The 27,875-nt window shown below is 38.9% G+C and overlaps 1 protein-coding gene across 3 annotated transcripts in view; it reads left to right on the top strand.

Moving 5' to 3' along the window:
- CHRDL1 (chordin like 1) overlaps positions 1-27,875 on the top strand; it is a 154,556-nt gene that overhangs the window by 108,286 nt on the left and 18,395 nt on the right. For all 3 annotated transcript variants that reach the window (XM_045188513.2, XM_045188511.2, XM_024551654.3), the window contains exons 7-9: positions 13,172-13,239; positions 21,905-22,073; positions 25,693-25,902. In XM_045188513.2, the coding sequence (XP_045044448.2) occupies positions 13,172-13,239; positions 21,905-22,073; positions 25,693-25,902 (447 nt within the window). The remainder of the gene's footprint in view (positions 1-13,171; positions 13,240-21,904; positions 22,074-25,692; positions 25,903-27,875) is intronic.

The raw sequence follows: 27,875 nt of genomic DNA, 5'->3' as shown, positions 1-27,875 counted from the left end.
TGGACCCACGCAGTATGGCTCTGGGCTGTTCTCTTAATCATTTCATTATACTGCCTTTCAATGTGGAGATTTCAAGAGACTTTGGGGATTCATTTAACTCAGAGGCTACTGGGAAGAACAGTTTGTGACAACTCTGCTCCCAGGGCCCAGCTATGGTACACTTCCAGCTTTTTTCACTGGGACTATTCTGGGATGCAAATACACATTTCTAACCATAAACTTGAATCTATTTGGTCATATCTCCATTGAAAGAGCAGAGCATGGGTCATGAACACTATCTAGTTAATAGTTTCTTTAGTACCTCTCCCCTGACCTCTTGCTGCAAGCACATACACTCACAATGCATTTTTTAAGTATGTAGTTCTGATTTTCCTGGACACTTCTGTATTCTTCTTCAGATTTGGCTTGCTATTGTTGGCAGGAACATCCCCCTTATTTTTGGCTTAGTATTTCTCAAGCAGATATTTTGTTAAAAATATGAAGACAGCCCCCCAAAAATGATTTTTCACTTTATAAGACACTGGAGGATTTCTCATAGTACTATACCTCATGTTGGAAGCTCAAATGTCTACCAAAGGAGAACCTTATACCAGTGTGTTTTTTTTTTTTGGGGGGGGGGTTAGAGCTTTCCTCAGGTTTCACCACACTTGCTTTCTCTCAACAGAACTGGTAGAATTAGATGTTTTTCAGAGACCCCCAAAGAGCTTTCTACTTCCTACTTTATCTCCAGCTTGGGTACTGAGTACTGGCTATAACATAACATGGTCCACCACAGAACCTGGTGGAAATTTTGTGATCAGTTTGTTCCTTTGCCCCCTCTCTTGATTTCCCTCAAAAGCCCTTTAACCATTTTCCCCAATTCTGTAGATTTCAACTTGTTTCTCTAAATACACAGATTTCGTTTTCCCTTCTCACAGAGATCAATTCCCCATCACAGGGATTCATTTAATTTCCATTTGCTTTATGATTAGAGTGATCATATAATTTATCATCTAAACCAAGACACTTTTGAAAGTGGGAGTGTCAATCCTAATAATTAAGCCTGCCAGAAAAACAGTCATAAAACTGGGTTCTCCCAAATATGTTGGGATTTATGGGTGGCACCCTGTTTATGATGTTGTGTGTGGTTCAGAAGTTGTCACATGCCAGCATAATTTTGCTGTCTGAAGATTATCCTCATGAATATCTCATAATCTCTTTGTCTTCTTGAGAGGAAAGGCTTTACTTGTGTGACTTGCTCAAGCCACCCAAAGATTAATGAAAGCAATGGGAATTATAAAGTTTTAATTTTAGCCTAGCTCTTGACCATTTTCAAATATTTGTCCTGCCATTACCAGAAAGCCAAGCCATTCCATCTCCATAGGTACCACTCAAAGTATAAGTGAGATTTGTATATACAACACATGTGGTTTTTAAGGTTAAATGAATATTGTTTGACACAGAGTACAGTAGAGTTGGTTTTCATTTTGGCTTAAAAATAGGTTGAAATTACATCTTATTGCTTCTTGGAATTAACTAAAATCCATATGTCTCCATTAGAATCGTTTTTTAAAAGCTTTGGCTGAAAAAAGAGGTTCGCTCTCACTCTACCTAATTTGTCCAGTGAATCAGGAAAATAAAAGCAAAGTAACAGGTTTTTAGGACACCAATGCCTACGTTTTTATTTTATATATTTTGCTCCTTAAATATATCTACATTGTAATATCTAAGGTATAATATCTGAGATTGTAAATGGACAAATCTATTTTCAGCTGTCTGTCAGACCCTGCTTCAGGTCTAGAGAATCACTTATAATTGTACAAAATGTGACCATCTAAGATGATAATTCCAGTTTAACTATGTTGTTAAATACAATAACTAAACTGTTGGAACCTTTAGCTGCTACTTATAGAACATTCCAGCTTAAAGAATGCCATTTTGATGACTTTGAAAGCAAAAAAGCACCCTGGCTGGTGTGGCTCAGTGGGTTAAGTGCTGACCTGTGAAATAAAGGGTTGCCAGTTTGATTCCCAGTCAGGGCAAATGCCTGGATTGTGGACCAGGTCTCCAGTAAGGGGTACACAAGAGGCAACCACATATTGTTGTTTCTCTCCCTCTCTTTACCCCTCTATTCCCCACTCTCTAAAACTAAATAAATAGAATCTTTAAAAAAAAAAAAAGAAAACTCAAAGGCAACAAACATACTAGTAGTTCCTACTTGAAAATATATGTACAGAATGGCTCCAGTACTTTTTAACAAAGTGAAATAGTTCAAATGTAGGTACACATGCCTGTCTGCAAATGCTTAGGTGATCATGACACCTTCATCTGAACTTGTTTACAGGATATTAAGTTTGTTCCTATGCTTGATACCTATTTGCCTCATCGCTTTGCCATGATACCTCTCTGCTCATTTAACAGAGACTATGTGCTTCTATAATGCTTTGAGATTCTAACTAGAGTATAAGTATTTCAAGACTATTTAAAAGCCATTTTAAGACTATAGGGTCTAAATGGAATAAATTAAATTTCTCAGAAGGCCATGTTAAGTAAACAATTCATGTCAATATCAATCATTAAATCTACATTTTAAAAGTGCATTTGATCAAGAGAGCTTTTTTACCCTTTTTCTTTTGTAATTTGTTCTCCTTTGGATACTTAGATTAGGCTTGAAATCACATCCTATAGCTTTTACTATATATATATATATATAGCTTACTATATTTTGCTAATTGCTGGTGAAACTTTTCTGCCTTCAAGTCTTCTCTCTGGACCTATATTTTCATGTTGCCCAGGACATAGCTTAGAACCACCACTGCTAGCTAAAACAGAACAAGTATATCCATGCTCACCCCCACTCAGTTACTGTCAAGGGCAGTGTTATTTCTTAGCTCTCCAGACTTGCAACCCTACAGTCATTGTATACTGTTTTCTCCCTCTCCATTAGCAAATCTTCCATTGGGGTATTTTCATGTCCTTTTTAACTTTAGTAGTCTGATTTACCGTTTTTTCCCCCATTATTTTATAGATTCTCATGGCCTACCAAATATTACTACAACAGCCTCTTGGTTGGCCTCCCAGATTCCAATAGTTTCTTAACTAGTCAAGACTACATTGCTAGGATATGCTTCCACAACTGCCATTTTTACCATAGGCACCTATACATAAAAATTTGCAACAGGATCCTTCCATCACCTCTTATCCCCCCTTTTCCCTCTCCAACCTCTGCCATCCCCCTTTCCTTCTTGAACTCACCACACTATTGTCTGTCAATGAGGTAGGGATTTTTTTTGGCTTAATTTGCCTTTTTCATCCAGCTCTCCCTACCCTCTCCCCTCTGACAGCTGTCAGTCTATTCTCTGTATCACAAGGCAACTTGGGGTTGCGAACACACAATACAATATACAGAGGATATATTATACAGTTGTACCCCTAAAACCTATATAATTTTATTAACCAATGTCACCCCAGTAAATTCAATAAAAATAATAATAATACACCAGGACCCTCCTCTTGGGACCATGCAGGGCACTACGGGGTGGTCCAGGCTGGCTCTCCTGGCATGAGTAGGTAGGAGCTGTGAACACCAGTATACCTGCTAGAAGAGGAAACCCACCAACAAAGGAAACACCAACAGATAACAATGGAAGAAGGTGAAGGAGGAACTGGAAGCCACACTAACCTCAACCCAAGACCAATTTTGAAATGCAACTACATGGTAGAGAAATACCCCAGAACACACAACTGAACAAGAGTGATAGAGAAGCCTCAAAACCTCGTACACACACAAGACCCAGCTTCAACACAACCTGTCTACACCTCCAAAACAGAATACAAGATGTGGTGGATGGAGTGACCCTCAGTTAACCAGCTAGAGAGAAGGGCTCATCAAAGAAAAACCCAACAACAATCAAAGCCCAAAGACATACAGAGAACCAAAATAAACAACAGCGAAAGACCAGTGAGCTCAGGAGATCAAGGAGACTGCACCACTGAATCTCATGGATCTTCTACCATAAAAATTCACACCAGAAACCCAGGGAGTCAGAACAGATGAATTTAGAAAGCACAGGCTAACAAGAAGTCTCACAAACAATGGGAAGATAAAGAAACAATCCCCAAATGAAAGGAAAGAGGGAAGCCTCAGAAGGAATGCTAAATGAAACACAAGCAAGTCAACTATCAGATAGTGAGTTCAAAGCAATGGCTATCAGGAAGCTCAATGAGCTCAGAGAGAATTACCAAAACTACAGGGAAACTACAATGAACTCACTGCAAACTATATCAACATGAAAAACGAAACAGAAACTATCAACAAGAGCCAAGAGGAAATGTAGAATACAATTTCTGAACTGAAGAACACAGTAGAAGGAAGCAAAAGCAGGCTCGATGAAGCAGAGGACTGGATAAGCATGGTGGAAGACAGGGTAGAAAAAAAACATCCAGAAAGAGCAAGAAAAGGAAAGGAGGCTCAGAAAGAATGAAGAGGGGTTAAGGGAAATGCAGGACAACATGAGACATAATAATATCAGTATAATAGGGATATCAGAAGGAGAAGAAGATGAGCAAGGGATAGAAAACCTGTTTGAAAAAGTAATGATGAAAAACTTACCTAATTTGATGGGAGAAAAAGTCACAGAAATCCAGGAAACACAGAGAGTCCAAATCCAGAGGAACCCAAAGAGGCCCACTTCAAGACACATCATAATTAAAATGGGAAAATTCCAAGACAAAGAGAGATTTTTTTTTGTTTTTTTAATTTTAATTTTGTATTGTTATTCAATTGCAGTTGTGTGCCTTTTCTCCCCATCCCTCCACCCCACCCCAGCTGAACCCACCTCCCTCCCCCACCTCCACCCTCCCCCTTGATTTTGTCCATGTGTCCTTTATAGTAGTTTCTGTAATCCCCTCTCCTCACTGTCCCCTCCCCACTCCCACCTGACCATTGTTAGATTGTTCTTAACTTCAATGTCTCTGGTTATATTGTGTTTCCATTTTTCTTCTATTTATTATGTTCCAGTTAAAGGTGAGATCATATGGTATTTGTCCCTCACCGTCTGGCTTATTTCACTTAACATAATGCTCTCCAGTTCCATCCATGCTGTTGGCCAGTCAGAGTGGCCAACATAAACAAATACACAAACAAATGTTGGAGAGGATGCGGAGAAAAGGGAACCCTAGTGCACTGTTGGTGGGAATGCAGACTGGTGAGGCCACTGTGGAAAACAGTATGGAATTTCCTCAGAAAACTAAAAATGGAACTGCCCTTTGACCCAGCAATTCCACTGCTGGGATTATACCCTAAGAACCCTGAAACACCAATCTGAAAGAACCTGTGCACCCCAATGTTCATAGCAGCACAATTTACAATAGCCAAGTACTGGAAGCAACCTAAGTGCCCATCAGCAAACGAGTGGATCCAAAAACTGTGGTATATTTACACAATGGAATTCTACGCAGCAGAGAGAAAGAAGGAGCTTATACCCTTTGCAACAAAGAGAGATGCCTAAAGGCAGCAAGGGAGAATCAGAAAGTAACATACAAGGGAACCCCTGATAAGACTAGGAGCTTACTTCTCAATGGAAACATTTCAAGCCAGAAGGGAATGGCAAGATATATTCCAAGTAATGAAAACCAGAGGCCTCCACCCAAGACTGATTTATCCAGCAAAGCTCTCAATTAAAATGGAAGGCCAAATAATGAGCTTCCCGACAAAAGAAGCATCAAGGAATACACCTCCTCCACACCAGCTCTGCAAGAGATGCTAAAGGGTCTGCTTTAAGAACAGGAAGAAAAACAGTGAGAGAGAGAGAGGAGCACAGGTATGAAAAAATGGCAATGAATAAGTACCTATCAATAATAACCTTAAACATAAACAGATTAAATGCCCCAAACAAACGACATAGAATAGCTGAATGGATAAGAAAACATGACCCACACATATGCTGCCTGCAAGAGACCGACCTCACAACAAAAACCCTTCACAGACTGAAAGTGAAGGGCTGGAAAGAAATATTCCAAGCAAATGAACAGGAAAAAAAAAGCCAGAGTGGCAATACTCATATCAGACAAAATAGACTTCAAAAAAAGAGCTGTGAAAAGACACCCAGAAGGTCACTTCATAATAATTAAGGGAAGAACCCATCAAGAACACATAAACGTTGTAAACATATATGCACCCAACATAGGAGCACCCAAATACATAAAGAAAATCTTGAAGTACTTCAAGAAAGATATTGAGAGGAACACAATTATAATAGGAGATTTTAATGACCAACTGTCAAAAGTGGACAGACCTTCCCCCAAAAAATGTCAACAAAGATATTGTGCCATTGCACAATGCCCTAGATGAAATGTATTTAACTGATATATATGGAGCCTTTCATCCCAAAGAAGCAAAATACACATTCTTTTCAAATGCCCATGGAACATTTTCAAAGATAGAATACATGATAGGACACAAAACAAACCTCCACAAGTTCAAGAAAATTGAAATCATATCAAGCATTTTCTCTGACCAAAAGGGACTAAAACTAGAAACCAACCTCAAGGGAAAAAAACCCAAACACTCAAACTCATGAAGATTGAACAGCATACTATTAAACAATGAATGGGTGAAGAATGAGATTAGGGAAGAAATCAAAAAGTTTCTGGAAACAAATGAAAATGAACTCACAACAACCCAAAACTTATGGGACACGGTGAAGGCAGTTCTGAGAGGGAAGTTCATAACAATACAGGCCTAGCTAAAAAAGATAGAAACATTTCAAATAAACGACCTAACCCTACACCTACAAGGACTCCAGGGACGACAACAAAGACAGCCCAGAGCAAGTGGAAGGAAGGAAATAACCAAGATTAGGGTAGAACTAATAAACATAGGGACTAAGAGCACAATTAAAAGGAACAATGAATCCAGGAGCTGGTTCTTTAAAAAGATAAACAAAATCGACAAGCCTTCAAGCAATCTCATCAAGAAGAAAAGAGATGACCCAAATAAACACAATCAGAAATTAAAGAGGAGATATCACACCCGAAAACACAAAAATACAAAGGATTGTAAGAAATTACTATGAAGAACTATATGCCAATAAATTTGAAAACCAAGGTGAAATGGACAAATTTCTAGAAAAATATAATCCTCCAAAACAGAATGAAAAAGAAGCAGAAATCCTGAACAGACCTATACCAGCTAATGAAATTGAAGCAGTAATCAAAAACCTTCCAACACACAAAAGCCCTGGGGCAGATGGTTTCACAGGAGAATTTTACAACGCATTTAAGGAGGAGCTAACTCCCATCCTCCACAGGATGTTCCAAAAAATTCAAGAAGATGAAAGATTCCCAGACTCTTTATGAAGCTAGCATCATCCTAATCCCAAAACCAGATAAAGACACAACGGAGAAAGAAAACTTCAGGCCAATATCGCTGATGAACATAGACACTAAAATCCTCAACAAAATACTGGCAAACCACATCCAGCAATACATTAAAAAGATCATACACCATGATCAAGTGGGATTGATCCCAGGGATACTAGGGTAGTACAATATTCACAAATCAATAAACATAATATACCACATACACAAAACAAAAGACAAAAATCACATGAGCATATCCATAGGTGCGGAAAAAGCATTTGATAAGGTACAGCACCTACTTATGATAAAAACACTTAGCAAAGTGGTAATAGAGGGAGCATTTCTCAACATCATAAAGGCCATATATGAGAGACCTACAGCCAACATCATACTCAATGGGCAAAAACTTAGAGCTTTCCCACTAAGATCAGGAACAGGACAAGGATGCCTGTTTTCACCACTCCTATTCAATATAATATTGGAAGTCCTAGCCATAGCAATCAGACAAGGAAAAAAAATAAAAGGCATCCAAATTGGAAAGGAGGAAGCAAAACTGTCATTGTTTGCAGATGATATGATAGTATACATAGAAAATCCTATAGACTCCACCAAAAAACTACTCAACCTAATAAATGAGTTTGTCAAAACAGCAGGATACAAAGTCAATATTGAGATATCAAAGGCATTTTTGTTTATCAACAATGTAATATGAGAATCAGAAATCAGGAAAAAAATCCCATTTGATATAGCAACAAGAAAAATAAAGTACCTAGGCATAAACCTAACCAAGGAGGTAAAAGACCTGTACTCAGAAAACTATACAACACTGAAGAAAGAAATAGAGGAAGACACTAACAAATGGAAGCATACACCATGCTCATGAATTGGAAGAATTAACATCATCAAAATGTCCATACTAACCAAAGCAATTTACAGATTCAATGCAATCCCTATTAAGTACCCATGACATATTTCACAGATATAGAACAAATGTTTCAGAAATTTGTATGAAATCATGAATGACCCCAAGTAAGTGCAGCAATTTTGAGAAAGAAGAACAAAGTAAGAGGGATCACAATACCTGATATCAAACTGTATTACAAGACCACTGTAATCAAAACACCCTGGTACTGGCATAAGAACAGACACATAGACCAGTGGAACGGAACAGAGAGTCCAGAAATAAATCCAAATCTCTATGGTCAATTAATATTTGACAATGGGGGCAGAAACATGAAATGGAGTAAAAAATAGCATCTTCAACAAATGAGGTTGGGAGATCTGGACAGCTACATGCAAAATAAAAAAGAAAGTCGATCACCAACTTACACCATACACAAAAATAAATTCAAGGTGGATAAAACACTTACATATAAGTTGTGACACCATAAATGTCCTAGAGGAAAACATCGACAGGAGAATATGAGACATTCCATGAAGCAATATCTTCACCAATATGACCCCTAAAGCAAGGGACATAAAGGAAAGAATAAACAAATGGGACCTCTTCAATTTAAATAGCTTCTGCATGGCTAAAGAAAACAGTATTAAAATGAATAGAGAACCAACTATGTGGGAAAACATATTTGCCAATGATACCTCAGACAAGGGCCTGATCTCCAAAATATACAGAGAACTCACACGACTCCAGGAAGACAAAAAACCCAATTTGAAAATGAGCAAAGAATGAACAGATACTTCTCCACGGAGGACAAACAGAGGGCCCAGATTCATGTGCAAAGATGCTCAGCATCACTAGCCATTGGGGAGATGCAAATTAAAGCCACAATGAGATACCACTTCACAGAGGTCAGAATGTCCATCATAAACAAATCAACAAACAAGTGTTGAAGAGGATGTGGAGAAAAGGGAACCCTACTGCACTGTTGGTGGGAATGCAGACTTGTGCAGCCACTGTGGAAAACAGTATGGAATTTCCTCAGAAAACTAAAAATGGAACTGCCTGTTGACCCAACAATTCCACTGCTGGTACTATATTCCAAGAGTCCTGAAATACCAATCCAAAGAACCTGTGCACTCCAATGTTCATAGAAGCACAATTTACAGTAGTCAAATGCTGGAAGCAACCTAAGTGCCCATCACTAAATGATGGATCAGAAAACTATGGTACATCTACACAGTGGAATACTGTGCAGCAGAGAGAAAGAAGGAGCTCCTACCCTTTCCAACAGCATGGATGGAACTGGAGGGCATTATGCTAAATGAAATAAGCCAGGTAGTGAGGGACAAACACCATTTGATCTCACCTTTAACTGGAACATAATCAACAAAAGAAAAAAGCAAACAATATATCCCCAGCTACATTGAAAGTAAGAACAATCTAACAATAGCCAGAGGGCAGGGAGGATGGGCCAATGGGGGGAATGGTTTTCAGGAACTACTGTAAAGAACACATGGACAAAACCAAGGGGGGGGTAGAAGCAAGGAAGGGAGGTGGGTTTTGCTGTGGTTGGGGGGGAGTTGTTGGGGGAAAACACAAGCGTAATTTAAGTACAATAAAATAATTTTAAAATAATAAAATTTGCAACAGGATCAAATGTGACTTATTCAGCCTCTTTTTGAAGTTCATCCAGCAATTATTGACTGCCCATATATACCTCAACAACCTTCTTCTTCCCATCCTTCTTCCTTCTCTCTCCCTCTGTTTCACCCTTCCTTTTCATGTTTCTCCTTCTGCCAGCACCATTTCTCTGGTTTCACATCGGAAGTTTCTATTCAAGCCACCCCTTGCTTGTTGTCATTTCTTAGGTTGAGATACCTCTGCCTACATCAGTGACTTAAAAATTATTTAGAGAAACTTTTCATGATTGCATATGAATGCTCACTTCATCAATTCAATATCTCCTAAGCATGTACTTTCCATTTGTATATCCACTTGTTACTCTGTGTGTATGTTTTAGGGTGTTCCCTATATTGATTTGCTGTCACCTCCAAACAGGTTCTTAATACATTGAGGGCAAGATCCCAGCCTCATTTGTCCCCTCCTTCTGCCTTCTTATGAGCCTCTCTACTGAAGAAGCTTCCAATGCATGTCAACTAACTTTTGGGCATTATTTTCTAGACATAAACAAAGGTGAAATCATCACTGTTACAGGGTCACTCAGGGTTTCCATATAGCTTGCATGTAGTCTTCGTCTACCATCTTTACTCAGATGTGGAATAACCAGAAAGAGGTGAGTATACTATTGGCCAAGCACTTAATTCTGTATTTGTGACTGTGGTTCAATTTAGTACATATACTGAGTACCTGACAGTTACCTAAGAAAATGCTAAGTGTTCAGCCAAGTTATTCTCAAATTTGTGAATGCATCACTGTCCTCAGGAGGGATCATCAATTATACAGTTAAAGCTACATCACTGACCCCCACCCCGAAGATTCTTAATTTGTAGGTCAGGGGTGGGTTCCAAAATTTTGCATTTCTAACAAGTTCCCAGGTAATGCTGATGCTGCTTGTCCAGACACCACACCTGGAGTACTAGTGATCTAGGCAGTACAGAGGAGGATCTAAGATGTGGTCTCTGGTTTCAAGGCATTTACAGTCTATTCATGGAGACAAGCCAGGCTCAAGAAACATTTAACTGCAGAAAGCATTGTAGAACATTTTAGTATTTATTCATTCAAGAAATATTTAATGAGTACTAACTACATTCCCAGCACTAAGTACTGCTATTATATTAGTGAACATGATAGGCAAAAATTCTTGTTCTCATTTCAAGTCTAATCTTATAGGGTAATTCTAATGGGGAAAAGCACACAATAAAATATAGAGAATATAAGATAGTTTATGTGCTAAGAAGAAAAAACAAAGAAGGGGGATAAGACATATCAGAGGGGTTTAAAATTTTAGATAAGTGGTCAGAGAATACCTTCCAATTCCATCATTTGACAAGCATTTATTGAGTGAAAACTGTGTCAGGCATTGTTATAGATGATGGTGGTATAGCTATAAATAACACAAATAATAAACCCAGCCCTTATGTAAGGTACATATTTATTTGAAAGCCAGGGAACCTGGGAATTTGGTGTTAACTTTCATGAACTCATTATGTGACTGTGAATGGCTGAGACTCCCCTTCTCTAGGCCTTGGTTTCTCCATCTGTTAAATGTAGCAGCTGTACAAAATTATACTTGAACTCCTATGCATCTCTCAGGCTACAGGATGTTAAGTCCTTTAGGCAATGGGAACTATGTAAGAATGCTTGAAGAAGATTTTGTAGAGGAAGAAAAACTTAATGCTTTTCATAGGCATAAGGGAGCAATGGGGTTTGCGAGGTGAGAAGAAAATGTCAGAAGAAGAATAACATGAGCAAAAGCATGGAAGCAAGAATGGGAGACACATGTTCAATAAAGAGCAAGGTCAGAGAGTTCCCATTGTAATATAGCTGAGGTAGTTGGGTGGGAGGTAAGTTTTCAATAAAGATGAGGTTGCAGCTAATTATAGAGTATCTTGGATGGGAACCCACTAGTGGTTTTGATCAGGGAATGTTACCATTATACAAAGTGATAATTTTAGGAAGGTTAACATAGCAACCAGAGTTAAATCTTCAAAATTCTTTTCCATAAGATGATCTCTGAATCATGAAAAGTTAAAGTCATAATTTGTTAATGTCATTGACTGATTATAATATTGCTATCAAACTAATTTTGAGGTGTTTTTCAAGCCTTAAAAGCCAATAATACTACATAATTTTCCTTAAGAGTACTACCATATGTTTGAACCAATGACATATTACTACTTAGACTTAGGTTTTGAAACCTTGGGAGGTGAATTAAAATATAAAATTATTAATGATATATTATTCTTTTGTATTTCTTGTTATCCATAAAATATGTTGTTGGATTGATATTGGGTTTATCCTCATCTAGATATATAGATGGATAAATCTATATCTGTTTATCAGTGTCTCTATTTCTATACACGCACATAAATAGTACTCACTTAGAGTGGTGCAAACATCTCTAAAACCAAGTTATTCCCATCTGCTTGCTTGATCAAAGGTAACGAAGGTAACAAAGGTAATACTCTTGGGAATTATCTTCTAGTTTTTGATCTTTAATCACCTGAGGAATATCCATATCTGCTGTATGTTTGTAGCACTCCAGGCTGTGGTCCTCCTATTGGCAGTTATTCTGGAAGACAGTAATTATAGGGGTTAGCTGTTCAAAGAGTGGATGCATAGCCTTAGAGAAAGGTGTCTCAGGCAAAAAAAATAAAGAAAGAAGGTTATCTTAGATACTGGTTATGTAAACACTCCAACCTTAGCAAGTTTTACCTTAACTTTCAGATTATATCATAACTTCACAGAGATACAATGGTGAATTTAACAAATCATGACAGACCAAATATTCAAAGCTCTCATTTGTTAAGGGTAGTTTAAACTCAATTTAAATATGACCTGCAAAATACTTAACTGTCACTGGAATAAGATAAGCAAAAGTGACAATGATGGTTATATTAAAATGGAAAGTGATTATTTTCCCTTTCATTTTCCAAATTATGGGCAATGTTGGTTGATGGTCTGCTTTATAAAGTGGTAACTTTCTTCAGAGTTGTTTTGACAAATAAGGCACATCCAGAGGGCAATCCTTTAGTGTTGTTATTTTTTTTTAAATGGAAGGTTTTTAAATTTTTTACTTTTTTCCTTTTTATTGACTTTTTTGGGGTGACACCAGTGTTGCTTTTTTAGAATAGTTAAAACATCTAGAGAACTTTGGGATCATATTACCAAAATGTTACTGGGTCACAAGGGTGATATTTTCCCCTTCTATGTATGCATGATTCTTTTTTATTTATTTTTAATAAATAGGGGATGGAGAATTGTCGTGGGAACATTCTGATGGTGATATCTTCCAGCAACCTGCCAACAGAGAAGCAGTAAGTGTGAATAGCTCAAATAATTCAACACTCCACAGCATCAGGCCAAACTTTCCTCTCTCCGTGGCTACTTTCCCAGCAACTCCATAAAAGGGCCTATTTCTAACACTATTTTTCTTGCCTTTCCTCAAAAATTTAAATGGCATCATCACCAACCTGTAACCATTTATGTGAACTGTATAATTGGTAACCATGGCAGGACATGGAAGGAAGGAAGGAAGGAAGGAAGGAAGGAAGGAAGGAAGGAAGGAAGGAAGGAAGGAAGGAAGGAAGGAAGGGAGGGAGGGAGGGAGGGAGGGAGGGAGGGAGGGAGGGAGGGAGGGAGGGAGGGAGGGAGGAAAAGAAAGAAATCGGATCCCCAGCCCTTGGGAACCCTTAATCTAGATCAGAAGTTGGTTCCCTTTCCAGGTGACTTGCCAAATGTTTGTCTTCTGTAAGGCAGGCAGGTCACTACACCTATCTGGAACAGTGAAGCGGTTCTGTGGATTGTCAAGTAGGCCTGCCCATCCTTTTGGCAAAAGTACTTTGGACATGTCCACATAAACCCTCCCCAAGCCTTAGAGTCTCACTAATATCCCTGGAAGTGAGGAAAGGTAGCAGGCTAGATTCCCCTTCCTCATTATAGAACATCTCATTTTTATTCTTGATGCTAATCTTAGAATAAGCTTTAAGAGTAGGCATCTCTCTACATATAGTAATAGCATCTCTTGTTCCTTTGTATTTTGAAGCCATTAAAAAGTAGAACCTCTCTCTAAAAATATACATGTTTAAATATGGCAATACTCAAGACTTCTTAAAATCTTGAAAGGATTTGTTCCAGTTCAAGGAACTTATCATATTACAGGACTTGCAAATATGTATGATATGTTCAAAGGCATTCATTGCACATGAAAGGATATTCATTGCACCATTGTACAAAAAAAAACTGTACAGGGGCATTCAATGAAGTATTACTTTCATAAGAGCAAAACAAACAGACGACCTAAGTATCTGTCAATAGAGGCATAGTGAAACACCTTACCTATGGGACCCTGTGCAGACATTAAAAAGAATGCAGTGGAGCTCTGGTTGGTATGGCTCAGTGGACTGAGCACTGGGCTGTGAACCAAAGGGTTGCCAGTTTGATTCCCAGTCTAGGGCACATGCCTGGATTGTGGGCCAGGTTTCCCAGTAGGGGGCACTCGAGAAGCAAACACAATGACATTTCTCTCCCTCCCTTTCTCCCTCCTTTCCCCTCTGTCTAAAATTAAATAAATAAAATATTTTTTAAAAAGAATGCAATAGATAGATAGAAATGCAGTAAAGTGGAGGGATATCAAAGATATATTGTGGAAGCAAAACGAGGTACAGGACACAATTTATACTATCATATCCTTAGGTAAAAATTTTGTGTGTGTGTGTGTGTGTGTGTAAATGTATATGAAAAGATATGGAAAGTCACATACCAACATGTTAGAGTGGTAATCTCAGAAGGGGTAGAGAATTGGGCATGAGAACAGGTCAACTTTGAGTTTTTACTTTATATCTTTTGTATTATTTGATGTTTTGCAATGAGTATAAATTAATTTTCTTTCATATTCACTTTGCTGTTTTTATTTTTTATTGTTCAATTACAGTTGTTTCCAGTTTCCCCCTACCACTCCACCTACCTGACATCAAACTATATTATGACTATAAATTAATTTTTAATAAATAATATTTAAAGGATTTTCTAAAATATGAGGAATTAGTTCTCAACATGCATTGGATAAAAGGCAAGAGTCTAGGAAATTATACAGCAGACCTATAGTGAGGGTGTGAGGAAGGTGTTGGTAGAAGACAATAAAATGACCAATACAAACATAACAGTGCTGCTGAGGTCATGCTTGCCAGCCATCACATGTGCCCCTTCTGATTTGCATGTCCCCCACTGGCCAACATCCACATCCTCCCTTTTCTGTGTTGTGCTGTGATTTTCTTTTTTTCAGCCCCAATTTGTGGTTATATTAGGAAGTTGACAGTGAGTAAATTAGTGGCTGTCAGTCAGATGACATTTTAAACCAAATTTAGGTCTCAGTCACCTTGAGCTGTATGCCTCAATCTGGGTGCCTTAGCTCAGAACTCTAAGCTCTGTGGCTACCTTAGTGGTCTTGCTGATAGGCCATTAATTAGCCTTTCTTCTTGACTTTGTCTTATGCTTCCCCCAATACTATCCCTTGTCTTTTACCCTCACTGTTCTTCCTAAACATCTGATGATAGGCTTGGATTTAATACAGTACTTCCTGTAACAAAAGAGTTCAGGTGCAGAATGCACGGCCTTGAAATAGTTATTGATTTTCAAAGGAGTTCAAGGCCTATCTCTAGAAACAAACATTTGGTCCTGGTAGACCAAAATTTCCACATAGTTCCACCTTATTATAAATAAATATTTCCTTTGTTCTAAAAGATAGAGATATTTGTGATATGATTTGAATAATAAATGGCATCTGTAGTAATGAAAAAAAAGTATGTACTTATCACATACTAAACACTCAGTAAATACCTGTTAAATGAATGGTGTGAAAGGAAGAGTGAAATGTGTGTATGTTCGGGCAGAGGGGAGCTTTTTATTAATAGTAATGCACAGGAACTTCTCCCAAATCAGAGAGAAACTCTTCAAACTTGTTTGTTCTTTTCCACTCAAAAATTAGAAGGTAGGAGAATCCCTTTCTAAATATCCTTGCAGTGCAACTTTCTGCATGTGAGAAAAAAAGGCAGCCTTAACAACATATTTCCAATTTATTAGACTGCCCCATTTAGAGGGAACCCTCAAAACTTCAGTTCAACAGAAACACAGCTGATTACTTTATTTTGCCAAGTTGGCTGAAAACCATCAGTTTACCAAGCTTTATGAAGTATACAAGAAAAATAAGTAGATTCAATTATGACTCCTTTGTAGAAACATGAAATGGTTTCTGTTCAATTTCTAATAATTACACATGAACTGCTCCTAGTACTGTTGTGGGGAATGTGTGTGGAGAAGAGGAGTAGGGAACGAGTACAAAGCCAAAACATGAGAGCAAGTATAATTTTATTTTGGACAACAGCCAAACTCTGATTTGTCCCCAATAGATTATTCATAGCTTTGCCTTTAGAAAAATGAAAGACTTTGGGATAGAAACATTATGAAATGGATAAAAATCCATGTCTCACTCACTTTGTCTAGCAATGGTTTGGGAAGGAAAGTGGCCTAAATGTCTCCAGACAGGGGTATTCCTGGTTGCTAGAGAGGGAGATATAGTGAGATCATGGCTGTGTGGATTAGAACACTTTCTAAAAGCATTTTAAAATTAAACATTTTATTTTGCCATAACTATATTTACTTGCAGTTGTAGGAGATGATACAAAGATTGTGTGTGCCCTTTACCCAGCTTCCCACAATAGTAACATCTTGTAAAACTCCAGTATAGGGTCATAACCATAAAGGTATTTTTCCCTTTCTGAACTCTAAGAACTTTCCTATCTCCACCAATAAAACCCTGTATCTTAGATCTTATAACAACATGGAAGAAACTTCTAGGGAACTGCTACATTGGTGGAGATTTTCCACCTCAAAAGCTTGAAATATATATATATATATCAGTCCTTTAACTTAGTAAATCAAATGTGGAACAGAACAGAACAAAGCATAGCTAACCTGAAACTAATACAAAATAATATTGGAAGTAAACTGTAATTGAAAAAAATTTTAAATTAAAAATGATTTTTAAAAAGCATAACCATATGGTCATTTCTACCTAACTAGTTATTTATTTATTTATTTTTATTGAGGTAAAATTGTTAAATAACATTATAGAAATTTCAGGTGTACATTATAATTTGATACCTGTATTCATTATAGCATGCTCAGCACCAAAAGTCTAGTTTCCATCCATTACCATATATTTGACCCCCTTTACTCATTTTGCCCTCCTCCCAACCCAGTGCCCCTCTGGTAACCACCATTCTGTTGTCTGTATGAGGTTTTCTTTGTTTTGTTTGTTACGGTTTCATTTTATATTCCACATATGGATGAAATAATTTGGTTTCTGTCTGTTCTGACCTGCTCTTTCAAGCAGCTTACTCATAGTTGGTTTTTAAGATAAGCTTCTATTTCACTTACAACTCCAAGGCTTTGATGCCTTTTTCTCCTCTGCTATAAGTCATAAGATCAGAATAGCTCCTGGTAAGTCTCTTTCATTTCTTTATGGCAACGACTCTAAAAGAGCCATTACTTTTTTTTTCAAATATATATATGTTTTATGGATTATGCTATTACAGTTGTCTCATTTTTTCTCCCCTTTATTCCCCTCTGCTCTTTACCCCCCCATCATTCCCCCACCTTAGCTCATGTCTATGGGTCATACGTATAAGTTCTTTGGCTTCTCCATTTCCCAAACTATTCTTAACATTTCCTTGTCTATTTTGTACCTACCATTTATGCTTCTTATTCCCTGTACCTTTAACCCCTTTCTCCCCCCTCCCCAGTGATAACCTCCATGTGATCTCCATTTCTGTGATTCTGTTCCTGTTCTAGTTGTTTGCTTGGTTTGCTTTTGTTTTTGTTTTTTAGGTTCAGTTGTTAATAGCTGTGAGTTTGTCGTCATTTTACTGTTCATAGTTTTGATCTTCTTTTTCTTAGATAAGTCCCTTTAACAGTTCATATAAGGACTTGGTGATGATGAACTCCTTTAGCTGGACCTTATCTGGGAAACACTTTATCTGTCCTCCCATTCTAAATGATAGCTCTGCTGGATAGAATAATCTTGGATGTAGGTCCTTTCCTTTCATGACTTTGAATACTTTCCAGCCCCTTCTTGCCTGTAAGGTCTCTTTTGAGAAATCAGCTGATAGTTTAATGGGAACTCCTTTATAGGTAACTGTCTCCTTTTCTTTTGCTGCATTTCAGATTCTCTCCTTCTCTTTAATCTTGGGTAATGTAATTATGATTACATTGCTGTGTACTTCCTTGGGTCCAACTTCTTTGGGACTCTCTGAGCTTCCTGGAGTTCCTGGAAGTCTATTTCCTTTGCCAGATTAGGGAAGTTCTCCTTCATTATGTTTCCAAATAAGTTTTCAATTTCTTGCTCTTCCTCTTCTCCTCTGGCACCCCTATGATTCAGATGTTGGAATGTTTAAAGTTGTCCCAGAGGTTCCTAAGCCTCTCCTCACTCTTTGGAATTCTTGTTTCTTCATTCTATTCTAGTTGAATGTTGTTTATTTCTTCCTTCTGCTCCAAGCCGTTGATCTAAGTCCTGGTTTCCTTCTCTTCACTGTAGGTTCCCTGCATATTTTCCTTTATTTCACTTTTCATAGCCTTCACTTTTTCCTCTATTTTGCGATGATACTCAACCATTTCTGTGAGCATCCTGATTACCAGTGTTTTGAACTGTGCATCTGATGGGTTGGCTATCTCTTCATCACATAGTTGTATTTCTTCTGGAGCTTTGATCTATTCTTTCATTTGGGCCATATTTTTTTGTCTCCACACCTGTTACATAGTAAGGGAGTGGAGCCTTAGGTACTCACCAAGGCAGGGCAATCCATGTAGTTGCGTTGTGGTGCTGTATGTGGGGGAGGGTTGGAGAGGGACCGATGCCACTTGCTCAGCTCTCTGCCCACCTCTCTGCCAGCTTTCAGGCACTTCCTCCACTACCCACAAACAAATTGGGCCCTTCTGGTGCTGATTCCTGGGTGGGTGGGTTTGTGTACATTTTAGGACCCTGTGGGTCTCTCCAATGAACTCTCCTGTGAGGCTGCGAGTTTCTTCTGCTGCCTCAACCCCCGCAGGTTTTTTCAGTCAGAGTTTTTGAGGCTTTATTTCCCCACACTGGAACCCTGGGTTGTGCCATCTGTCTCACTCCCCAGTTGTTCCTCCCAGTTTATCTGCATGTAAATGTTGGACCACAGGGTCCTCCAGCCAGCACTGTGCTACAAGTTCTCTCCACCTTGGATGCGCATCTCCATCCCTCTTACCGGTCTGGATGAATGTTTCTTCTTTAACTCCTTGGTTGTCGGACTTTCATACAGTTCAATTTTTCTGGCAGTTCTGGTTGCTTTTTGTTTTTAAGTTTGTTGCTGTACCACTTTTGGTTGCGTAGATACACTACATAGGTAGTGTACCTATCTACCTATGCCTCCATCTTGGCCAGAAGTCCCATTACTTTTAAATCAAAATCACACATTACCACTCCCAATACTGGCCTAAAACAGAAGATCCTTTATGTCAGTGATTCTCAGCCTTGGTTTTAAAGTAAAGTCCCCTAAAATATAAAAGTCATGATGCCCAGATCTTACCCACAACCAATTCTATCAACTCCCTGGGTGTAGGACTTGGGCAGCAGTATTTTTACAGTTCCCCAGGTGATTCTGTGTGTGTGCAGCCAAAGTGGAAACCAGTGACATGTGTTTGTGAATACTGTAGCAGAGTTCCATATTAAAAAGAACTTTTCTTCACAGCAGCTTTTAGCCAAATATTTGTGGACCACCTAGCTTGACCAGATATCATCTCTCCCACCCTCTCCTCCTCTTCCTCCTCCTGTATTTCTTCCTCTGTTTTTCCTCTCACTACCAGCTACTTACTTACACTCATTTCTGCCAGCTACAAAACTTCGACCTTCATTGTCACCCTGAATAAAACTCCTCTCCTCTGTTTCTCTGTCTGTAAAACAAAAGACTTAACATAAAATGATGTTCTGGGGGCTGCCTGGTCTCTGAACTAAATCCCTGAGTGTTTTGACTTTTGTTTTGTCTTGCATCATTTATCTACCCTTATCATATGTCCAGGGTCTGAATTCCTGGCACCAAAGAACAGCTTTTCATCTTGCACTCACCCTCATGAACCAGAGAACTTCCTGTGTTTGCAGGTTATCCTGGGTCAGTGGCCTTCCCTCTCAAATTCTAGTCCTGTCAAACTCTGTCTTTTTAGCATCAGTAGGACACACACAGTCCAAATGGACCGCTCTGTGTTCCTTTGGCAAATGATGTCAAACTCCCAAAAGGAAAGAACAATCTGTAATGGTCTTTGTGAAATGTGAGTGATTATGGTAGAAAAAGACATATGAGCTATTCTGGGTATGAAAAATATTTGCACTGAGAATCCCGTCTATGTGCATGATAATAAATGGATGCAAATTCTTATTTTTGTGCATTTTTATAGCAATGCGCCAGAGTGGGATCTTCTTACATAAGGGAATAATATTCCCTTTCTCTTACTCCAGCTCCCATCAGCTCCCCCTCTTCTCACACCAGAGCCCACCCCAAGAGAGCAATAATAATTCCCAAAGTTAAAATTGCAATATGTGTGTCTATGGAACATAAGTGTATTAAATGTTTTATGGGATGTTGGGATTACTGGACCCCATAACTATCTTCTCAATGTTCCCTGCCATTTCTATCACTAAATATAAGGATCTTCCTTTTTGATTGCCTGCAAACAATTTTTAAATGGGTCTCCCTTCCTTTACCCCTAATAATTGTCTCTAAAACACAATGTTACTTAACTTTAAACTTTAAATTCTGTTCTTCATTCATTCTGTCATCCTCCGTCCTCACTCTAGCTCAGCTCCAGGGACAGAGGTCTGTAGCAGAATAGTGGGCTCACTATGTGCCTTTACCCCTTATTGAAACAACAATGACTGGATTATTTGTGATACAAGACTCTAAGCTTTTATTAGGGACCACAGATTTCACTCATTCAACAAGTTTTTTCTAAGCATCTTCTAGGTGCTAGACACTATTTTAGGCACAGGAGATATAGCAGTAAATAAAACAAAGTCCTCACCTCTGCAGAACTGAATTCTAGTACTGGCATGTGCTGTCAGTTCTTTTAGCTATGAAATGTCTACAGTCTGTGTGCACTAACGTATGATCTCATGCCATTACCTATGTTGAATCTCAGTACATTTATCTGGACTGTACTTGACTCCATCTCTTCCTCCTATCCAGTTCAGCCAATGCATTCCCAAGGTTCAATGCTTGGAATCACAGTCTTGATTATCACTCTGCTTTAGAAACATCCCTCAAAGGCTTCCACATCCTCACCTCTGTTGTGTACCAAGTCCTCACCCCTTAGCCTGTCATTTGAAGTCCTTCCTGATCTGGTGCCAACCAACTTTTGGAATGTTATCTATCCTTTAACTGTTACCTTTTACGGACTCTATGTTCTGTGCTGCACCTTCTCAACTTGGAAATCTCTGCCTGGAATACTCCTCACCCACTATGCCCCCAAAAAGTCTATTCACCCCCCATGGCCCAGCTCACAAAGTGTCCCCAAAGAGAAGCTTTCTTTCTTCTCCTAACCTGCACAGTATTTTATATTTATCTTGTGGCTTCTGCATATCCTGCCTTGTGTGACTGCTACCTTAACTCTTAAACTCAAATGTGAGAGTCTTAGGAGCAGGAAGGACACTTTACACTTTTTGGCTGTTTGCTCCCTCAGAAGTTTGTAGGTGAATCTAGTCCAGTCTTCTATAAGAAGAGGGAAACATCTCAGTATGTTGCCAGTGCTGCTTTACTTTACATCCCTATTTCTCTACTGGTGTAGGTGGACATGCAGTTTAGATCAGACATCATCACTAAAAAATTAAAAGCCTTCTAATGTATGCAAGGCCATTTCTGCATTTCCACTGGTGGAGTTGGGCAATTGAATTTATCTTTGTCATTTTAGAGACATTCTTACCACCACTCTCACTATGATCCTCTGCCAAGCCGACAGACTGCAGGTCTTCCACGCTTTCCTGGGGCCAGAAGTCACCGGGGAGCTCTTATGGATTCCCAGCAAGCCTCAGGCACCATTGTGCAGATTGTCATCAATAACAAGCATAAACATGGACAAGGTAAGGGTCATGTTCCTTTTGTACCACATCCACATCAGGGCTTCAGCCGCTCTGGTGTTTGGAGGGCTCAAGCTGGGAAAGGACCCTTTCTCTCATGCATATAATACATTCACATGTGGGTCACTCACTATCAAGTCTACAAATTGAGTATGGACAAGTGACTCCATAGAACACTTAGGATTTCCCTAAATACAGTCCAAAGAGCATATCTACTATTTTAGGTGTATCTGTCCTTATTTAGAGAAAAAGGCAAGAAATGCACCTAATGCAGCCTCCAGCATTTTCTCAGTGGCCCCTGGGAGTTGAATTTTGTTTGGGAAAGTTCATTGGATCTTTACCAGAATGAGAGGTTGTTCATTTTCCAGTGGGGGACCCAATATTCAAAGGTACTCAGTGCCAAATGCTTTTGGAGCTCTTATCCATACCTTAGAAATAACAAGTCTCACACCTCAGTGCACCACAGACTCTCCTGGGAGTCTTGTAAAAGGTACATTTCCCAGGCCTCAGGCTCAGAAATTCTACTTCATGTGAGGAGATTGTCTTTAGGAATGAGTAATCTAGTGAGAAAAATACAGAAACTTCCTGGCTCAGGACCAGAGGACTGATCAGGTTCACAATGACATGCAGCCCACTTAGCCAGCCAGCTGGCTAGAGCAGGCACCCACACACAACCAAGACCCATTCCTTCCTGCACAAAGTTCTCCGGCCTGCACAACCCCAGTAGTGGGGGTGGGGAGAGGAAAAATTCAATAAAACAATTGACTTTTTTAGGCATTGTGTCAACCAGCTCTTCAGAGCAAGAGCTCAGCTAGTTCCTTTTTATGAAACCATAAACATGTTTTGTTTCCTTTAAAGGAAAAACAAATCAAAGACAGTTCTCTAAATGGGATAAAAGTAATAAATTATTAAACCAAATGACTGAATAACAGGGGTTGAAAAACAACCTGTTACAAAGAACTCCTACTATAAATCTCAACAAAGCTAGTCAAGCCAAAGCTAGTTGATTACATCTGTTACTAGTTAGATATAAATTTCAGATTATAGATAAAAAATTAAATTGCTTTTGAAACTAATAGGCTTAAAAAAGAACCTTCAAAATAAAACTCTTAATTAAAAATGGTGATATATAAGAGGAATTGGAAATATTTACTATCCATCAGGTTTTGATTTGAAATTTATTACTTTTAAATTGCAAGGCATTCTGATATGAATTTATGAAATGATGATGAGGAGGAGTTAAGTAAAGATGCAGTTTGATTTTCAATACTAAATTGCCTCCAATATATTCTATTTGCTCTGAAAGTATTTCAAAGCCTTGAAAAATGTGTGGGGAAATGGACTTTGAAAATTCTAAATCCCATAATTCCTACAAGCCTCTTCATTTTCAGGGCAGAGGCTCATCCCTTGATTTTCTCTGTCCTACAAAAGCCCCAGCTGGTTCACATTTATTCATTGCCCCCAATTGATTTGGTTGAAGCAGTTCTTTCCTGACCTTTCTACTGTAGTTCACTGGATAATCACTTGTCCCTACCCCCAACTCCCAATGCTCCATATGGATGCATTCAAAATCATCTTGAGAATTTGTTGATGGGAAGAAGGCTGCATTTCCCTTGAGAGAATTAACCTCACCCTATTGAACTTCAGAGTGTAGGCTCTCATCCAGTCTAGATTGTTTCCTTAGCCCAAATGTTTATATCCTAGCTATATAACATTGGGAGCTGTATAGCTGCCAGCCCCTCTTTTTCTTTTTTAGCTCTCCTGCTAACTGTATTCTCCTCTCAGACACAATGTATTTGGTCCCTTGGTAGAGTCCAAGAGGAGAAGCAACAGGGCTCTACCATTTTGAACTTCAGTCCAGCCTAAATTTTCTTGAAGCAGACAATGTACCCACTTGATTGCATTGCCTAGAAGGGAGTGTCACTGTCTAGGGGAGAGAGAGAAGAAGTCAGGGCAGGAGAGAGAACAACACATCTTTCCTGTCTTGTCATGTGATTCCATCCACATCCCCGAGCCTCACAGTTTAGACATCAAGTCCCTATTATATCTTCCTGTAAGGCTGGGAGCTTCTCTGATTTAGACTCTTAGTTACTTGGAAATCTTTACACGGATTGACCTATTAGAGTGCCTCGTACTCTAGCAGCTCTTGCAAAGGACAGGAAAAGGCAGCCAACAAATCCATATTTCCTAATGTGACCCAGTGGACTAGATGAGAAAGAAATAGCCCAATGATTCATCCTTCTTAAGCCATTGTCTTGCAGCCAAATCAGTTAATTCCTAGAAACGCCCCAAGTGGGGCTATTTCTCCCACCCTAGCCCCACCTTAAGTGATACAACCCACCCTGGAGATATTGTTGATTGGGATGCCGACAGGTCTCCCTGGGTATGATGGGGTGATGGTAAGAATAAGAAACACACCCAGCCCCAGTCATGCCTTGAAATCTCCAAAATATCTCAGCACTTTCAAAAATAGGAGACATCTCATTCTCAGACCTCCCCATTCACAGCCCTATGCAGTTCTCATGCTGGATCCTAGCTCCATGCCTCACTGTAGGAACTGGATATGTTTTGGTTGGATTGCATTAAAGGATGTTCCTGTGGCCCCTTCCCTTCATAGGCCCCTCAGCTTGTAGCCCAGATGCTTGCTCTTGTAAGGCTCCTCAGAAAACATGGAGTCATTGACTTCACTTCCCAATAAACAAATGTGAAACTACCAAAGGATATGTCTAGGACAGGCAGTGATTGGCTCCAGCCAAATCTCTGTAGCCACTATAAGGTGGGGGACAGAGGATGCTGCCTGAAGATTAGAGGCAAAAAAAAAGACTACCTTTCACCACTTACCTTGGAGGTATAGGTTCTTTCTCTCTCAATCTTGTCTTAGCACCTTCCTTCCCAGGCCAGCACCATTAGGCTCCATACCCATCTGTGTTGGTGGATGACACCTTCAAAGCATTTGATATTCTGAATGGATTTGCTTCAGGATCTGGGAAAAAACTGGTCCTTTGGGAAGAGCAGTAGTTTTTGCATCTAGCCTCCCTGGGTGGTAAATCTCTCTGGGAAATTTACATGGCCAAGAAGCACATCCACTTGGTCCATATCCTCTAAGAACTATAGCTATCAAAAATATATTCTATTAGAGCTTCCTTATCAGATACCCAGGACAGATACAACTTTGCTTTCACTCACTCCTGCACTTTAAAAAAAAATTATTTATTGACTGCCTGGCACTGGTGAGCAAGCTACTGCTGAAGAACCTGAACATTTGCCAATGGTAGAAAAGGCACATGCTGTATTTTTAGTTAGAAGAGGCTTGACCCATGGACATGAACAATGGTGAGGGAATTGCCTGAGGGAGTAGGGGGTGCTGGGTAGAGGGGGGGAAAGTGGAAAAATCAGAACAACTGTAATAGCATAATCAATAAAATATAACTTAAAAAAATAAAATCCCCACTTCCTCATTCCCCCCGAAAAAAAGAAGAGGCTGCCCTGTAAATGTATCTCTATGGCCATGTAAAGAACAAAGGATGCTTGATGTCTTAATGAGTTCATGGTTTGGGTTCTGAGCACAAGGGCCCATTTTTGCTCCCTAGCCTTTATTTTTCGGTATTGTGTTCTCTTTCAGTGTGTGTTTCCAATGGAAAGACCTATTCTCATGGCGAATCCTGGCACCCTAACCTCCGGGCTTTTGGTATTGTGGAGTGTGTGCTGTGTACTTGTAATGTCACCAAACAAGAATGTAAGAAAATCCACTGCCCCAACCAATACCCCTGCAAGTACCCTCAAAAAATAGATGGAAAGTGCTGCAAGGTGTGTCCAGGTAAAAAGGCAAAAGGTGCGTTGGTTTTAAGTCCTGCTTTTGGTTTACTGAGATCCCCACATAGTCATTCGCAATGTTCTGTGAACATCAAAAATGTACTCAATATGCCGTATCACTGTAATGGTAACAGTTCTACTAATAATTAACTTCATTCTCTCCTCTCTTGAAGCACTGGTAACATGGTTGTTTGGAAGAAATGGACTACTAAGAATTACACTAGGGATTTTTTTGTCAACCATGCCTTTGACTCCATGTAGCCCTAAATGCCAAACTTAAGTCTTGGTTTTATAAATAGTAGAGAGTGCAAAAGGGTTCTCCTTTCTCCACATCCTCGCCAGCACTTGTTGTTTGTTGAGTTATTGATGATGGATATTCTGGCAGGTGTGAGGTGATATCTCATTGTGGTTTCAATTTGCATTTCTCTGATGACTAGTGATGTTGAGCATCTTTTCATATGTCTATTGGCCAACTGTATGTCCTCTTAGGAGATATATCTATTCAGATCCTCTGCCCGTCTTTTAATTTGATTTTTTTGTGTGCTGAGTTTTATAAGTTCTTTATAAATTTTGGATATTAACCCCTTATCAGATGGGACATTTACACAATGGAATACTACTCAGCCATAAAAAGAAGAAAATTTTATCTTTTGTGACAGCATGGATGGTCCTGGAAAATATGCTGAGTGAAATAAGGCAGTCAGAGAAAGACAAATACCATATGATTTGACTCATATGTGGAATCTAATAAAAATCAGCATCAATAAGCAAAATGGGGATAGACTCATAGATGGAGAGCAGGATGACAGCTGGAGGGGAGGGTTGGGAGTGGAGGTACTGAGCAAAAATGAAAAAGGACTCATGGACATGGAGAACAGTGTGGTGATTGCTGTGGGGGAGGGGGTACAAGGGAGACTAAATGGTAATGGAAAAAATACAATGAAAATAAATTTAAAAAATAAATAGTAGAGAAATTAGGTTATGATGATGATTAGGAAGAACAGTAGTAACTTTCATTTACATTACTATGTACCTCATCAAAGCACAATAACATTTAAATACCTTTTTGAGATAGGATGAGAGACAGGTGAGGTATAGTGTAAGGAGAGTGAGTTCCTGTCCTAATCTAACTTGTGGTGTGACCTTGGAAATGTTCCAGATCTGCTCTGGGCCTTATCAGCCTCATCTGTACAATGAAAAGTTTGGAACAGTTGACCTCCAAGCCCCCTTCCAAGACCGAAATCCTATCATGATATTATTATTTCTCTGTTAAAGATAAGAAAACAGGGGTATATAAGTAGTGACTTGCCCAGAGTCACACAAATAGATAATAAAACCAAGGCCTAGAATCCAGGTCACTTACAGCCCATTGTCTTTTCCAGGCCAGTAGAAAATATAAACTGATAACAAATGGCAAATTGTGGGGAGAAAATGCAGACAACTGTAATTGAATAACAATAAAAAAATTTAAAAATTAAAAAAATGACAAATTGATTATTTAATAGTGGTTTTAATACATGGGCTAGATAAAAAATATAGTTTATAGTATTGGGGTTGACAGAGTATAAGATTGGTAATCAAGTATTCTAGCCCTGATTCTGCTACTGGTTTCCTGTGTGGCTTAGAACACGTCACTCCAGCTCTATGAGCCTCAGTTTTCTTCTCTGCAAAGTGAGAGGGTTAGAATAGATTATTTATTAGGGTCCCTCTAGCTTCAACATTCTAAGAGTGAATGAATTAATTACTTCCAAGGACAACAATTATCATTTATTATGCCGAATGCAAAGCATTTTTGTAAACATAGTTGAAAAAACAAACATTTTGAAATGTAGGCAGAGAGCTAAATTATTTATTCCTTAAATTTAGGCAATTCCTCATGAGTAGCAGGCAACCATAACTTTATTCAATATATGTTTTTGCTTTTTAAAAAAATATTTATTTATTTTAGAGACAGGAGAAGGGAGGGAAAAAGAGAGGGAGACAAATATCGAT

Source organism: Desmodus rotundus, chromosome X (genome assembly GCF_022682495.2).
Source record: "Desmodus rotundus isolate HL8 chromosome X, HLdesRot8A.1, whole genome shotgun sequence".
NCBI lineage: Eukaryota > Metazoa > Chordata > Mammalia > Chiroptera > Phyllostomidae > Desmodus > Desmodus rotundus.
The sequence above is the reverse complement of the archived record's forward strand: the minus strand, read 5'-3'. Positions and strand labels throughout refer to the sequence as shown.